This window comes from Balaenoptera borealis, assembly GCF_965194805.1.
Source record: "Balaenoptera borealis genome assembly, chromosome: 1".
Classification (NCBI taxonomy): Eukaryota; Metazoa; Chordata; class Mammalia; order Artiodactyla; family Balaenopteridae; genus Balaenoptera; species Balaenoptera borealis.
The window spans coordinates 73,281,672-73,298,742 of record NC_138860.1 but is presented as its reverse complement, the minus strand read 5'-3'; the positions used below and the strand labels follow the sequence as shown (position 1 = coordinate 73,298,742).

The following is a 17,071-nucleotide window of genomic DNA, read 5'->3' as shown; positions in this document are numbered from 1 at the left end:
TTCCTGCTCTGCCAGAGTTGTCAGCAGCAGCCCTGGAATCATGGCAGGCACGGAGCAGCCTCCCTGGAAAAACGCCCTCTGAGCCGTTCCCCTGGCCGGGCTGGATCCCAGACGCGAGCCTGACATCCCACACAGGCTGGTTCGAACCCAGTTCCGTGTTCTGTGTTTGTATTCATCAAAGGCAATCTTCCTCCACAAAGGAAGACGGGACGTGGTAAGATTTACTCGGTGTTGCCGATTTTCAAAGGCATCCCCATGCTTCTAGTCACTCAGGTCCAAAAGGTCTTTAATCTCTCTCTCTTCTTCCCTTGTCTGATCAGTGATCGAGTCCTGTGACTTCTGCCACGAAATCCTTCCCCCAATTAGTACCCTTTCTCCCCTTTCCCATCCCCCTACACCAGGCCATTCCTTTGCCCAGAGTGACCACAATAATTGCCTCCAGATTAAATGCTGCTACTGATCTCATGCTTCTACGCCTCATATCAATCTGGCAACCAGGCATCTTTATCCCCATTGAGTGATAAGAAACAGGTTTGAGGGGGAAAACGTGTGGCTAGAAGTGGCAGAATGACAAAGCATGCATGTCTGGATCCAAAGTGCTCTTGTGTTCTTTCTACACTGGTTTCCCCATCTCCGTGGAATGAGAAAGAGAGAACCGAGGTCATATCTGTCTAAGTTGTGTCTGTTTCTCCATTGGTCAATGTCTGAATGAAAAGTGAAAAGTTTAATCCATCACCCTAGATCTTCCAAACATCTGACTGTTGGGGGTTGTAGGGACCCAGCTGGCTGACATGTTTGGAGTCCTGACTTGTTGGGATCTATACCTTAGGTCTCTGTTTTGTATTGCTGACTGTATTTTGTTTTGTATCTATTTGTCTCATATAGATTGTTAAAAAAACTGTCAAATATTTTCTTAAATAAATATACTAAAAATACTTAATAATATGCCATGCCTCCTTACTACCCTTTAAGCTTTATAAGAATGGAAGCTGTGTCTATCTTTATGGCATCCCATAGCAGTGTCTCTTTCTCGTAGATGCTCAGGAGATGTTTGTTGAATTGAAAAACTTCTAATGCCTGGTAGATGAGGTCCCATCTGCTAAGGAAGCATCTGAGGTCCTTCCCAGCCCACAAGGCCATAATTTAATTTCACAGCCTTGGGTCAGCCATTCCCCAACCCCTCTTCCCCTGCCTGCAGCGTTCTAGCCACAATAGCAGTCCCCCCAACACTGTGTTCTGCTCTTTCTGGATTGTCCTCCCCTCTATTCCTGGCATTCCCCTCATCTTTCAAGGTCCCAATTAGATATCACCTCCACCGTGATGTCATTCCTAACCCTCCTTCTTCACTTTGCCTCTGTGGAACTCTGCACACACCCTTGCAAAAAGTCCAATTATACCATAAGGATTTATTTACAAACCTTTTCTCACCAGCTAGAATTATGCTCTGTGGGGAAAGATTAATTATTTCCAGAACTTAGTGAGGCAGGAAAATATGTGACTCTAAAATATTATTTTATTTTAGTGCAGCAGAATTAAATAAAGGCAAACGAGTAAGGATTCAGGACATGGGGGAAAAATGTCTTGATTGAAAACACAATGAAGAAAAGCTTTTTCTCATATTAAAAAGGGATCCCTGAGGGAGATGCAAGAGGGAGGAGATATGGGCATGTATGTATATGTATAGCTGATCCACTTTGTTATACAGCAGAAACAAACACACCCTTGTAAAGCAATTATACTCTAATAAAGATGTTCAAAAAAAAAAAAAGGGATCCCTGGCTTGATTAGGAGAAGGAAAAGGGTGGGATACCACATAGGTTTCCTAGTAATGTTAGCAGAAGACCCAACAGAAACCACTGCAAGGTGGGTCAGGACCCTGACATCTATGAAAAAGGTAGATGGCATTGACCATGGTGATGGGCACCTCGGGATGACAGCCATCACCGGATAGGCCCCTTTCTCTTAATCTTTGGCTACACTGACCCTGCCCAAGACCCAAGACTATAACATGGCCAAGGAGAGGGAAACCCAGCCTAGAGGAAAAGGGATTGAAACTAGACTAGGTTGCCATATAGAAAATAAGACAGATATGCTTCTTATAAAGCTGAGTTTTCAAATTAAAATTCATACTCACTATTCTAGCCTAGTGACTGGCACAGAGATAGCTCTGAAAAAGTTTGCCTAAAATGTTTAGTGGATGAATGAATACATTTAGTTAGATTTGCCACGCAATTGCTAAACTTTTATAGTAGGTCTAATGGGTATTTAATTGTTGGAGTTTTGGGGAATAATAAATAACATCATTGGTTCTGCTTCCCAAGTTTGTGACTAACCAGCAAATATTACAAAGGAATCAGCCAAATGGAGATTTTTTTTTTAATCAGCTTTATTGGTAAATCTAATTAAAGGATGAAGTTTAGATCTGTAGCCACATTCAAAATCTGTAACACAATCGCCTTAAATGGAACTGTTCCCCAAACTGCATTTCTGTCCCAAGAACCTTCCACATGGATGACCCAGGAACACCTAATGCTGAGTCCAGGCCACAGAGAGACACCAAAGACTCACAGACTCAGCAGGGCAGGGCCATGCATGTTCAGCTCCTTTCCCCAAACCATCATTCAGATACTTTATGCAACTCCTTCAGGGAGAAGGAAGTTAGAGGGGAGGAAAGAGGCCAGAAGTGTTTCTCCAGTGGAATTCTCCTCACAGAAACATGAGACTAGGGGAACAAAGTTTCCTCTCTAAAATCAATAAATTGTTTGTTATTGGCATGATGTAAGATTTGTGATCAATCAACTCCACTTGGCCTCCCAAATGCCTTAATTCTCTTCTAATCATATTAGATTGGTCCTCCACCCAGGCCTATCTGTTCAAGGCAGAATAAGGTAGACCAGATGCCTTAGGTGTCTTTACGTCCTTTTTCCTACTTCAGAGTAGGAGCAAATTTCCTTAGACTAATTAGTTCAGCCTCTTGTTTTCCGCTTTCTCACCCAGATTGTAGCAGATGGTTGGAGGAAGCAGTCTGTGTATCACAGGAAATTAAAAGAGCATTTTGCTTCTTTTCAACTCTCATGTCTTCTGGGTCCCCAACACACACAGATATAACCATTCTCAGGATTTGTCCAAATTATAGCTTAGGGCTAGGATTAAGAGAAAATACCTGGCCAGCCATGGGAGTGTGACTTCTGGCCAAATCTCCTCATAAATATGTGTTATATGTGTGTGTGTATAAATATTATGTACATACATATGCATATGTAAATATAGGTATTTATACACATACATATATATGCATGTACATATACATATATATGTGAATAATTTAAATCATGAATATATATGATATATATATAAATAAATGATTTTTACAGCTACACTGGTGGCTAAAACTGGGGTATGTAGGAAACAGTGTATAGAATTGCCTGTTCATTCTCCTTCAGGAGGCTGGGTAATCTGAACAAGTTCCACATTGGTTGTAGATGCCCAAATATATGTAAGATATTTAGAGAAATTTGTGACGAGGTGAGCAGATAAAAAAGCCACCTTGACATCCCTTTCTTCAAGGGACAAGAGGACACAGCTCTAAAGTCTGTGCTTTTTAGATCATCTGTATATTCTAAATCACAAGACTATCATTCCACCGTCTATCTGCCTTGCCTCAGTTGACTCCCATTACCTAGGAATATATTGTCTGGACATTTCACTTTTTATCCACAGGAGGGGAACAAAATGAGCCTAGATTTCTTCCTAACTGGGTTAGGATTAGACTTAACTATGAGTCAAAGAAACACAAAACTACAGTAACTTAAAAAAAGAAAGTTTATTTTTCTCTCATATATATGTTAGGACATAGATAGTTCAGGGTTAGAATGGCAGTGTGGCTCTCAGAAGTCCTCAGGAATCCAGGTTCTTTCTACCTTGTTGTGTCACCATGTGTGGCCTCCATTCACAAATTCATCTCACGACCTCAAGACAGTTGCTCCAGTTCCAGCCATTATATCTGCATTCCAGCCAGGAAGAAGACAGTGACACAGAAGAAGAGGGGAAGGGCACATGCCAGTTGTCTTTTAAGAAAGTTACCTCAAAGATGCCATATGACACTTCTGCTTATCTCACTGGTCAAGACTTAACCAAATGAGCACACTTAACTGCACTGGATTTTGAGAAATGTAGGCTTTATTCCAAGTTACCTTGTACCAGCTAGAAATGGAAGGTATTGTTTTAGGAGAGACTAGATTAAGGGAAATGACTAGCAGCCTCAGCCACACCTTGAAATAGGATATCTTTGATCTGTGTTAGTAAATCACTGGCAACAAGCTCCTGTCACCAACAGCTTCACCATCAACCTCATTCAATGCCTCAAATTCCACCATTAGTCACCCCTCCACTCCAACCAGAATGGTCTCTATGCATCTGTACTTGAACACACCTTGTATCCTTTCCTCTGTACTAGTACCCACTCTGGTCCTTTTGTTCAGAATGTCCTCTGTCTTTCTTGCTACCTTTCTAAATTCTATCCATCTTTGAAGGCTCAGTGCAAGCCCCACCTTCTTGGTAAAGCCTCTTCTCTCCTTATCTTTTCCCAATAACTTCTCTCTTTTCAGAATGCCCAAAGCACACATTACCTATGCCAGTAACCTGACACCTGGAATATACAGGCATACATGTTGAGTTTGTTTGCACATCTTTTACTTTCAACTAGATCGTAGGCTCCTTGTAGGAGGAAAGGTATCATAACTTCTCTGTACCTCTCACCATCCCTGGCATGCATGTGCTTCTAAACTTCTGAGTATCTTGACACTTAGAAGTCAGGGCTGGGGGAACAAAAGAAAACTGAAATCTGGGAGAAATAAATTAGAAAATGCACTCCGACCCTAACTAGCTCTACAACCTTGGGCTTAATTTCTCTGAGCTACAGGTTTCTCATCTATAAAAGGAAGGAAGTAACACCAGCCCAGGCTAATACAGAGGGTTGTGGTAAGGACCTCACACACACACACCCTTTGTACAATGCAAAACACCACACAAATTGTAGGTAAGTAGCTTTGTCAGGGTTTTTTGACTGCAAGCAACTGAAACCAACTCAGGCTAACCTGGGCAAAAAGGGTCTTTATTGGAAGAGCAGGAAAGATTGTTCACAGAATCATAAGGTATCTGGAACTCAGTCTTGGCAACAGATGGGGAGCAGGGCAACTCTGGGAACCAGACAACAGGAACTGTTCGGCCATCTCATCAGGAGCACCTTCAGAAATGAACTAACTCCAAACAAGTTTCCAACTCTGTGCCACTCTCTCAGATGTCAATCCTGGGAGGAAATTGTTGGCCTAGCTTTGATTATATGTCCCTGCTTCTTGGTTACAGCAACCCAAGTCACCCTGATGCAGAAAGGTCAAAGCCCTGAAGGAAATCAGAGTGATGTTATCAGTAGAGTGAATGGAGGCTGGACGGCCAAAAAGCAGCAAATGTCCACAATCAGCTTAATAACAGTGTTGATTGAGTGACAGTGGTCCATTCCTTTGACTCTGAAGACATTTTGCATTAAAGATACCATAAGCAACTTCTTTAGGCCTTATCAGTGAACACCTTGGAGGGCATTAGTTCATCAGATTCTTTCCACCCATGGCAGTTAGAATACGACCTTACAGAAAGGAGTTGCAGAACTACATACTTGATGGGGGGAAGGCACTAGGAGAGATGAAAAAAGTCTCAGCTCCATCATCACTGGCTCACAGAAGCCTTCTCTGACCTTCCTGACTAGGTCACGCCTCCCTGCATTCTGCTCTCTTATAGCTCTTAGTGTTCTTGGTGGCTCTTGATACTATGCAAGTTAAATTTATTAGCATTTTTGATTATTGATTATTTCCTCCACTAAGCTGTAAGCTCCACGAGGGCAGGGCCAATGCCTCTTTCTCTCACCTCTATTTCTATGACCCATCCCAGAGCCTGGCACATTCTAGGTGCTCAGTAAATACTTACTGAATGAATTAAATACATGAATAAATAAGGTGCTAAAAAAGGCCAGAGTGATCAGCTGCACAACTATCTAGGGAGGGTCATTCCCACCACAAATCAGGGGCAGGTTTCACCTTCCCCTTCCTAGGCACATGGGGCGACGGGGTGGGGAGATTAAAAAGTGAGAGATTAGCTAATGCACCATCCATTAGGGGCTGGGCAACCCTAGATTTTTTTTTTTTTTTCCAGAATCCACCCCTGGAGGGGAGAAGGCCCATCAGGCAGTGGCAGAAGTAATCCACAGCTTCTGAGAGAGGAAATAAGATATTCTCACTCTGATCCTCCGTTCACTGTCCTGATAACATCACCCTGATTTCCTTCCGGGCCATCCCTGCCAGGAGCCTCCACCCAAGCAGGAGCACTGCTCCCCTGGATGTCGTGATCCCCAAGCGGTCCATCAGCAGGCGCCTCCTGAGACAAGATACTAAGAAGCCCTCCTGTTTGTACAGCACTGTGGTCTACAAAGAGCTTTCGTAATTACTTCCTTTGATGCTCACCGTGACCAACCTGTAAGACGGGCAAGTGTCACTGGCGCTATTTTTCAGATGAAGAAATGGAGGTTCAGAGCCCTGCTCAAGGTTATTTAGGGAACTTCAAATACGGCATAAACTTCAAGGGTAGGGAATCGCCAATGGTCCACATCATCCATGTGTAGAGGGTCTGTATTTTTAGCATAAATGTCTCAAGGCCTTTTTTTTGAGCCCTAAAGCTGGCTCTCCCCTGTTTGTCATTGAACAGAATGTTGCAACATGGAAAACAAAGGGATGCGGGAAAACAAGGTATTAACTTGGTTTTTATTCTAGTGAAATCATGTCAGTTCACAGGTCAACTTGGATTGACTGAATATATTTGGATTTGTATGTGAGGAGATGGGAGAGGGGAGAGAAGGAGAGAAATACTTTGATTTTACTGGAGGTTCAGTTAAAAATTTATTTTGTCTTTGAGTTTGGAATTGACAAATTCATTCCACTTTCTTCGCATTTTCACTCATGCTAGGTCAACTCAGAACTCTCCTATTCTGCCTGTGGCTCTGGGCTCTCACTCTCATCTCAGCCTGAATGTCTAAGGCCCCAGGTGACAGATGGCTGTAGGAATCACCTATGACCTGACTGCTTCTCCTTGGGGGTCAGAGTTCTTAATGTGTCTTTGGAATTGGAATTTTATCCTCATGCCTCTAAAAAACAAAACAAAACAAAACAAAACAACAAACCACTCCCCGAAAACCGTAAGTCAGGCTATAGAAGACCCACACTGAGATTTAAAGGAGCTCCGGTGAGGCTTGACTAGGAGCCTCCCTCTCAAGTGAAACTGGATGTGCTCTTCTTCTTCCTCAAATGTGGTCTGAGACTCCCAGAAGCCTTTCATCAGTGACCAAACCCCGAGAGCAGGGTCTGGTCTCTGGCACAGCAGCTAACACATGGGGCACTCACCATGTGCCCAGTGCAAGGCTAAGTGCTTTGCATGTGTTTTCTCACTTGTCCTCATCACCCCTCTGAGGTAGCTAGTGACAAGGACCCTGCCTGTCCTTTGGATGAGGAGTCAGAGGCTCAGCAAGGGGAAGTAACTTGCCCAAAGCCACGCAGTTAGTAAGGGGAGGAGCTGGGTTTGGATCTAGACACACCCACTTTCAGCTGGAAGGGGAGAGAAAAGAAGAATGGAAACAACCATTCCCCAGTGAAATCTTGGATGGAAGAAAGGTGCCCTTCTCACACGAACTCCCTCCCAGGCCTTTCATGTGAGCAAAAATAGAAATCTCTCTTGTGTTGGAGCTATTATAAAATTGGGAGGGGTGATCACAGCAGGTAGCATTAGCCCAGTTCCTCCACACAGGTACTTAACCCAGCCCTGCAGACTTCCTTGAGAAGGTCAAGTCTAGGCTGATGCTACAGGATAAGTAGTTGTCAAGTAGGCAAATATGAGGGGTGAAGGTCTCATCCCTAAGCTTTGTCTGGAAAGCTGGAGATGAAACCAGGGCTGGCCTAGTGGAGGTCAGTCTGAGATAGAGACCTCCTAAGTGGGTTCCACCTGCCCACATCTCTCTCCTTCCAAGCCCTCGTGAGAAGCAGAGCCAGCTTCTACCATGGGGTGGATGAGCCAGGGACAGGGGTGGAAGGGCTGAACAATTGCAGGCGGGTGAGAGAACATGCAGAACAATGGTGCCTCCCCTCTGAGTATGTCTTCTGGTCTTCCAGCCACACTGTTTCCTGACTTCTTTTCTCCATAAGCATAATCTTTGCCCATCCATACATTGCATTTAAACTTGTTGAGAATGTTGGGAGAATCTATCAGGGGAGCCACACGGTCTGTTGCTCTGACCCTGTCCCTGGCAAGGCATCTGCCTTCAGTCCTGCGTGAAGAACCTTTCTCCTGCCCCATGACTCTGCTCTGATTTCCAAGTAAATGCTCCCACAATGCGTATCAAAGCTGCTCTGCCTTGAGTGAACTTGCTGGTGAGGATAGAGTGTTGCCAGTGCCTCCTTCTGGAGGGGTGTCTGTAAGGAGTGAGGTCTCTGAGTCCATCTTGGAAGGAGGGTGAAAGCCGCTTTCTCCTTCTGTTTTGCTGTCGTCACTTAGTCACGCTTTCCCTTCGTGCAAAGCTTCCCCCACTGTTGACAAAACATCCTGGTCCCCCAGTCCCCAGCCCATCACCCCTGCCCCTGAATAAACACCAGCTCGTTTGTAAGAGGTTTTTAATTTCATCTTGGTATGCCATTAAGGAGTGGAATAAGGATCTCTATTCATTTTCACTCACAAAATATCTGCTACTTTTCTCCAACTGATCCTCACCACGGAAGCCTGCCGAGCCATGTAGCGTCTGCATGATTTTCACTCAACAGACTGGTTTGGGTTTCTGGGTGGTTTGCATAAATTATAAAAAAGAGCACAAAAATCATACGACATCGACTCTACCATAAGGGGGGTGTGTTCCCTCTGGCCGGGCAGAGAGTGATGGGAACAAGTAGCTGCGTCCGAAGCTCTGATGACTGGTGACACGTCTAGGAGTGAGGGCAAACCTGTCCCAGGCTCTCCTGGAGGAGTCCTCCGTCTCCCCCATCAACTCATTCTGGTTTCTCAGGAGGCCTCCCATCACAGAAGTAGCCCATCCTAGCACCACAATGGGAGGACAGGGTGTGGAACTGTCCCTGTGTACAATGGCAGCTGGGTCTTCTGTGCTCAGCGGCCCGGAAAGTGAGCCGGAAGGAGGAGCCCTGGCTTTCCAACTGGACCCCCTCTGCCTCTGTGAACTCCAAGAGGTTGTTAGCAAACAGAGCATCTGCAACAGGAGTCAGCAAACTTCTTATGAAAAGAGCCAGACAGGACAGATAGTAACTATTTCAGGCTTTCTGGTCCACATACAGTCTGTTGCATATTCTTCTCCACTTTGCTTTTTACAACCCTTTAAAAATGTAAAAACTCTTCTTAGGAGGCAGGCCATAAAACACAGGCCTGCAGGCTGTAGTTTGCCAGCCCCAGGTCTAGAACATGTTGATGCCCTGTCCAACCCATCCGTTACAGCCTCCTTCCCATCGAAGGCCTCTGGCATCCCCCCAAGCTGCCCTGAGCTGGTATCTGCAGCGCAGGCTTCGCAGAAGGGCCCGTGGCAGGCAGAGTTGCCCTCAGGTTCCTGCTCTGCAGCCCCAGGTATCCTCCTTTGCCAAGTGGCTGGTCTGGTTGTATTTTAAGCAAATATCAGATATTAGTCTCAGCCCTGCTCATGTGTCCTGGGGTTGAATGAAGCCTCAGCGTCCCCAGTGAGGTAGGTACATACTATCAGCCTCGTCTCACACTTGCAGATGGTGAAGTTCAAGGGCAGAATTGACTTTCCCAGCGCTGCCCATCAGCCACATGTCTGAATTTCAAAGAAAGCCGAAGAATCTAGGCTTTAAATTTTCTAAGGACATGATCAGGGATTGTTCTGTCCCCCCCAAGCCCAGTGATTCCACCTCAAACGGAGCAAGGATCCACCAGTGAATACCGTCAGCCACACAGAGTTGCTCTCCAGACCTCAGTGACACTCTCTGAAAACAGAATTAACTCAAGCACTCAAAGCTACGGGGCCTCGGTGGAGCAGCGCCCTCTGCCCTGCCCACAAGTCTCTTCAAACTCAAAATAAAGTTTATAAAAGTAAATTATCTCATTTTATAACTTAAGTGCATCAAGCATTTCCTTAAATATAGTTCACACTGAAAATAAAGTTACTTTTTGCTGTACAGTTGGTGTCTGTTATACTTAGGAATAAACTTTGATGATAAAGTATGAAAGGTTACACACTCACGCACACATCTATCTATCTGACTGTCTGTCTGTCTGCGGGTGTGTGGATGGGTAGACGTATGCACCTCTTGAAAAGAGCTTCCCCAAAAATGGTGGGAAGTTGTTAGGGGTCTCTAGGTATCTAGTTTGCATGAAAATGCCTATATTTAAAATCCCTGTCCTTAATGATAAACACATCTTCATACCTAACACTAAGACTCTTATTAGAAACATTAAACTATGCAATCCGTAATGTATTCAGTCTTTGGAAATGCCGAGCTACACCATATCATTATACAACAGCATTCCGGACAAAACTCCCTCCCCAACCCACCTCTTCCCTGCCTCCCCATCCTAAAGCCAGCTGACCCCTCATGTAATGCGGTTGGTTGTTCCAGAATGGGAGCCTAGCCGGAGAACTCGAGGGGGGAACTCAAGAGGTGAAGTAAGAATTCTGCATGGAGTACAGGTGGTCAATGGGGTTTCCCACTCTGGACTGCAGGGGCCCGGCTTCTGAGGTTGCTAGGAAGCAGTCACCCAGGTTACTGAGAGACGTGTCATCACTATCCAGGTCGTGGAAAAGGGGCTCAGCACCTGAAAGGGAGAGGAAACACGGGCGTGAGGGTCTGGAAGAAGGGACTCCTTCAGTGCTGGGAAATTCAGCTGAATTCAGCCAGCGTGGTCTGAGCACATCCCCCAGGGGGCGCTTTCTACTGGGTGCTGGGGAGGGGGTGGGGGAGGGTAGAGCTACATAGAAGAGTAGGAGGGGGCAAAATCCCTGTCCACAAAAGATCTCCTTAGGGGGGCTCACGTCTAAAGTGCAACGACTGAAAATAATATGCACTAGGATGTAACAAAGTGCTAAATTGAGTGCAGCATAAGCAAATGTCAGAATGTCTAGACAGTGAGGGTGTGGAGTGGGCAAGACATGGCACCACAGGCTGGAGAGACAGGGGCAAGGGCTTCTGGAGGACTCTGGCCACAAAATTGGTTCTTGAAGGAGGGATGGTAAGAAAACAAACATCAGCTCTGAGAATGATGCACACGAAACCTCCGGTGATAACACCTGTCCTTTCAAATAGCACAAGTATACTGAGCGCCAGCTGTTTCCCCAAATTTGTACTGCAAAGGAAAGGGAGTTTAGGCGCCCAGACTCAACTGATTTACATCTCTGACCAAAAAAAAAAACCAGGAGGGCAAACTGAGCAACAGCTGGGGCACCACTATGACCGGAACCTTGAGGATGTACATTTCACCTCTACGTCAAGTAAATGGGAAAGATGAAACCTGCAGTTTATAAAAATTGTCATGTGGCTTTAATTATTCATTTTACTGAAGGATTCATCACAGGAGTCCTTTATGTAACAAGACCCCTAGGACTCTGAAAATGTAAGAATTTGCAAAAAAAACCAAAAAGTCATTTGCCCTGTTTTTGCATAGTGGTGAAGACAGGTACAGACCTTACATGAGTCCTCTAAGGGAGCAAAGAGGATGGCCGTCACTGGAGCATGCATATATATATATATCTATGTGTGTATGAATGAATGAGGTTGGTCAATGATGTTCCTGCAAATGGCTGTATCTTAACAAGTGTTTGCTTAATGCATCACATGGGAAGATAGGGCTGATTTTAACATTATAGATAATTTTTTTTAATGAAGGCAAAAAAGAAGTTGACAATCTGTGCACTGAGGCATATATCTCTGATACTAATGTTTTGAAGGCTTGCGGAATAAAACGTTATTTTTAGCTATCAGGGTTAACAATTGCAGATTTCACAGTACAGATGAATGCATTACATAGGCCACTTACCTTCTCTGTATAAAAATGCAGTGGCCTATGTTTGGCACTGAGATTGAACTTCAGCCTTCCACTCCAGAGCTTGACCATCCCATCAGGGTGCCCAGGCCCCAGCTTCTGTACAACAGCTTAAGCAACAAACTGGGAAAATGGGGGAGTCTCAGCTGTCCCCATACCCTGTGTTTAAAGCAACTCCATTTTGGCTGGGGTGAGACTGGGAGGAGATACTTTTCACTCCACAAGTCAGTTTATGTTTCAGGAGTTACATTAGAACACCTACTAGTATCCATAATAGGAGAGTCCAATTCAAACATCTGTTTTCTGTGCTTTTCAATATATTTTTTTCTTATGTGAGAGTTCGCATAGTTAAGGCCTCTGCCTATATTACCGTTGATAATGCTTATGAACATGTAAGTGTGGTACCTGGCATGAAATGAAAGACTTGGGAAGTTCAATCCCAACAAACAGGTCTACAATGAAAACACAACCTCCTATTCAAACTAACAAATAAGAAGCTTTGGAAAAAAAAAAAAAAGAAGCTTTGAAAAGGAGAATAAATGGAAGCACGACTAATGTGTATGTGTGCTGGTCTTTCTTCTGGAGCCATCAGTTAGGTGATTCTAGCAGTATTTTGTGGGACACTTATTCTGCTTTGGAACTTTAATGAGCATCTAGGAACTGTGTAGAGGTGTCTGGAAGGGGATGAAAAACTCACGCAAGCAAGTTGTGTGAGGTCCCTGTGGGGCTTGAGTCCGTCTTACCATAGGGGTGCATGTGGTCTCCAGGCATCTGGGGTGGGGTGAGACCCTGTCGGAAGGGATCTGAGCTGTAGACGCTCTGCTCGATGGCCAGGAGCTGCTGTGGGGTGGGCAGAGTGGTGTAGGGGTTCATGATCCCTTCCATCCCAGCGCTCCCGCCACCATTTGTCTGAGCTGTGGGACAAAGAAGAAGGCAGATCATTCTCCATGTGCAGCCCAGCATCACACGCTGGGAGGGAGGGAGAGCCACAGAACAAGCTCTGAACTTCACATGCCCCACTGGCTTGTGACCACACAAGTTGTGTGACCATGGCTACATCATATTACTTCCTGGATCTTGGTTTCCTCATTTATAGAATGGAAGGGTTGAGGTGACATCAGTGGTTCCCAGTCTGTGCCCTACCAAGGGCCATCAGGGATTGCCTTGAAGGATAGGCACGGCGGGTGCTGTACTTGGAGAGCGTCCTTGAACTACATCATTAAAACAAAGGCGTCTGATGCTACACGCAGGCTTGGCAGCCAATGGAGTGGATGCATCTAAAGATCCTTCCAGCATTACCCCACTAGGAGTCCATCCGTCAAGTGGGGTTCACGACACTGGCCCAGCGGACCTCGTGCAGCTGATACGAAGACTCCACGAGATCGTGTGTATGTGCTTTGGAATTACAACTCGCTACACTCGTGTACAGAATTTTATCAGAAAAGGACTCCGTTCCTGCCTCCACATCCTGCTGTGGTTCTCTGAACACAGTTCCATTAACTCTCAGGGACTCACTCTGCCACCTTCTTAAGTCTACCCTAGGACCTGCCCATAGAATTCTTCAAAGTTCCAAGCACTAGGAGTTTGTGTTCTCATAATGCCTTGATGAGTTCTCCTCCCTTTGAGCGTGTTGACCTATATGGAGTCAACTTACACGGCTCCTCCTGAAGCCCCCTCACCTCTGTGACCCCCTCTGAGGCACACAGCGCCGTGCGATAGGACTAGCAGGCCCCACTACCCTCCCCTAGGGATGCAAGCCTGAGGTGCAAAGAGACAGAAAGACAGCTCCCAGATCTCCAAACAGCACTGGGAGGTGGAACTGGGGCAAATCCAGGTCTTCTGACCGGCTCGTGGCTCCACCCTGCCCCAGGGCCCGTGCCCTTGCTTCACTTCTCTCTGACCATCTATCTTGCCATTAAGATACTGTTTGGCCTGGAAGGTCAAAAGCAAAAAGAACTCTTGACTGCAAGAGTCAGATTCTCGTTGGAGCCTAGCCCAGGTATCAAGCACAAGGCAAGGTCCATGCAAGGACAAGGGGCTCTGTTTAGAGGCCAGACAACCAATGTCACATTCCACGGCCTTCCAAGTGTGGTCCAAGGCCGGCAGCAATGAGAGCTTGTTAAAAACGCAGACTCTCTGGGCACATCGAGAGCTTAAGAATCAGAATCTATACATTACCAAATACCAGGTGACTTAGGTGCACGTTAAAGGGTGAGAATCCCTGCTCTAGGGTGCAAAGAGACCACTCAGGAAATTCTGCTGGACAGCTGAGATGGGGAGGGGGCAGTGCATATCCCTTTAAGAATGACATTGTCCTAATATAGTTATTCTTGTTTTTTTCTTTTAACTTCCTTGAAGGGTCCCACAACCTGTCCCTCTTCACACCCTCCCCAATCCCCACACCACCCTTATTAAAAACAACAACAACAAATGAAGGTACATGGAGGTAAGGGTGAGTTAAGGCAGCGTGGCCGAGCGGAACTCAGAATCAGACAGACAGGTTCCAGCCCCAGCTCCATCTCTTATTGATCTAGGATCGTGGTTGCCTGGAAGGAGGAGGGCCACGCAGGATGAGAAACTGGCCATGTCTCTGACTCTGTAGGTGGGCCTGACACAGGGCCCTGACACTGCAGCAGGGTCCGGGCAAAGGGGCTTTGCACGAGGGTAGGGCCACCTGCAATCCGCAGTTCTGGGCCTGCAGAACCCTCTCACAGTTCTCAGAGTTTGGTCCTCCCTGGCAGGTCCCATCTCCCAAGCAGGTGTGGAGTGGGCTTCACGGAGCTCAGAAATGTCATTCCAAGGGCTGGGTGGGTGGAGGGCCCTGGCGGGAGAGGCCTGGCCGGGAGAGGCTCCAGCTTACCGGAACTCAGCCTCTGGGTGTTCTGTTGATCTTGCTGTTGCTGCTGCTGCCGCCGGGCCAGCTTCTTCATCTGATGAGGGGAGAACCACAGGATTAGAGGTCAGGGGGCCTGCAGCAGGTTCCTGCGGCTAGGCCAGGGGGGCACGGCTCATGGGTAAAGCAGAGGGACCCCTTCCCCTGCTTTTACTCAGGAAAGGAGCCACACTTCCGGAACAGCGCCTTGAGCCCGATGCGTGGCGGCTGAGGGCTTCTTACACCGCAGCCGTGGAAAGACAGCTGGCTGGGAAGCAACAGCGTGGCTGGTCTTAGCAGGAAGAGGGCTTTCCTCTCAGCAAATAAAACCTGCTGCTTATGTTGTGACAGTTTTATGTGAGGGGATGAGGGCTCTTCAGCCCAGCTTAGATGTGCAGCAAGGGCCTGCTGACAGGGTGTGATTTGGGATGAGGCTGGTCCCCCTATGTGCTGGTCCTTGTGACAGAGACTCCTACCAGGAGATGCACGCCTCTAGGTAAGGAGCTTGACTCCCAAAGCACCCTGTTAACACACAAGCTTCCCGGAAGGAACATTGTCACCCAATGTTTCTCAAAGTGTGTTCTGTGGAACATTAGGGTTCCATGAGACATTAACATACACTTTGAGTGTGTGTGTGTGTGTGTGTGTGTAGGGAACACTAGATTTTTTTTAAAAATTCTTTACTGTGAGATTTCTCAGAGTTTCAAATATGCTCTCTGCTTATGAATCCATAGGCTATAGGTCCTCTCAAGCCTATTGAACCATGAAATCCTCTCGTAGAAAGGACTGTGGAATACACACCAGCAGCCCTGGTGTGAGGAATTCAGTGAGGGAAATGATATCTTAACCAATCATTTCACCCACTGAAGATCAGGGCTGTAGAGAACTGGGCCACTAACTCATGCATGTATACAGGTAGGAAAATAAATAAGTAAAGGTCTAAAATAAGTAAAAGACCATGGCAGGGGGATACAGACCTTGGTAGGATCCAGCAGACAATATGATGGTTTGGGCCTATATCAGGGAAGGGTGGGGCACTGGGAAAGGTGAATAAGGGCATCCGTTCCATGTGCCATAATGTTGTCTTAGACCTATCATGTGGGTGCCATGTAGGTTTCCCTCTGAAACTTCAAAGGAACTCTGGTATCTGTGTTAAATGAATGGGAATTCAAGAACCTGCTTCGACCAAAAGACACAGAAAGGCATTTCTTCATGCAGATGGCTGGCCAGATTCACAGTCACAGCCACGAGGAAAATAAAAGCCATCTCACTAAAACAACTGCCCCGTCTCTCCCCTTCTGCAGGGCTGCTATAGCTGAAATGATTGCTGATCACAAAATTTCTGAATCAAGAGAACTATTCTATCCAATGAGTTGAGGTGAGAAAACCTGCTGGCAAAAACAATGTCCTACTATTGCTTCAGGAAACCGGCCCCACAGAGACAGAAGTAAGAAGCAGATTACCTTAGCTCTCTGGTTCTGGAACCACACCTGAACGACACGGACGCTCAGCCCTGTCTCTGCAGCCAGAGTCTCCCTCACCTTGAAAAAATGGAACATTAGAAATACAGAAACATTGGCATCTCAGAGTAGAAGGCAGAACATTCCCTACGTGGTGCAAGGGGAGGCCAGCAGGCTGCGTCTTACATAGGAGCTGGCGAGTGTTCGGTGATCAGCAAAACCCCAAACACAAGAGCATTGCTCTCCTTCAGGCGGAGAGGAGGTCCTTACCCGGGTAAATGAAGAGAAGAATAAGCATTAATTTTGATGTGCATTCCAAGAGGTGTTCCTGGGTTTCTCTTCCTCTGGAAATTAGGCCTTCAGGTGGTTCTCAGATATTAGCAAAATCTATTCTTGTGTTTTTAGCTGTATGCCAGGCATATGCATTAACCTACTTAAGGAGAACTGAGGGTGAAAATCACTTTGCAAAAAACAAATGGTTCTCTCTTGCTCTCTTCTCCCGTCTAAATTCACTGACTTAAATTTTTGGTTTTGTCCCTCATAGCTTTCGGTCACTTTGGGTGTTTCATGAATATTCATATTCACTGTGAGCCCTGCCCAAAGGAAATAAGACAAGAGCCATCTGGGATCCGACAGAGCAAGAGAGACGGCG

The 17,071-nt window shown here is 46.1% G+C and overlaps 1 protein-coding gene and 1 long non-coding RNA gene across 2 annotated transcripts in view; one reads left to right on the top strand and one right to left on the bottom strand.

Moving 5' to 3' along the window:
* LOC309636003 overlaps positions 1 to 17,071 on the top strand; it is a 702,830-nt gene that overhangs the window by 256,955 nt on the left and 428,804 nt on the right. The window lies entirely within an intron of this gene.
* The window catches only part of LMX1A (LIM homeobox transcription factor 1 alpha), a 153,318-nt gene continuing 144,938 nt past the window's right edge, over positions 8,692 to 17,071 (bottom strand). Inside the window, exons 6-9 of the mRNA XM_082407819.1 lie at positions 16,423 to 16,500; positions 14,948 to 15,017; positions 12,831 to 13,001; positions 8,692 to 10,863 (exon numbers count right to left, since the gene is read on the bottom strand). Coding sequence (XP_082263945.1) covers positions 10,703 to 10,863; positions 12,831 to 13,001; positions 14,948 to 15,017; positions 16,423 to 16,500 — 480 coding nt within the window. The 3' untranslated portion in view covers positions 8,692 to 10,702. The remainder of the gene's footprint in view (positions 10,864 to 12,830; positions 13,002 to 14,947; positions 15,018 to 16,422; positions 16,501 to 17,071) is intronic.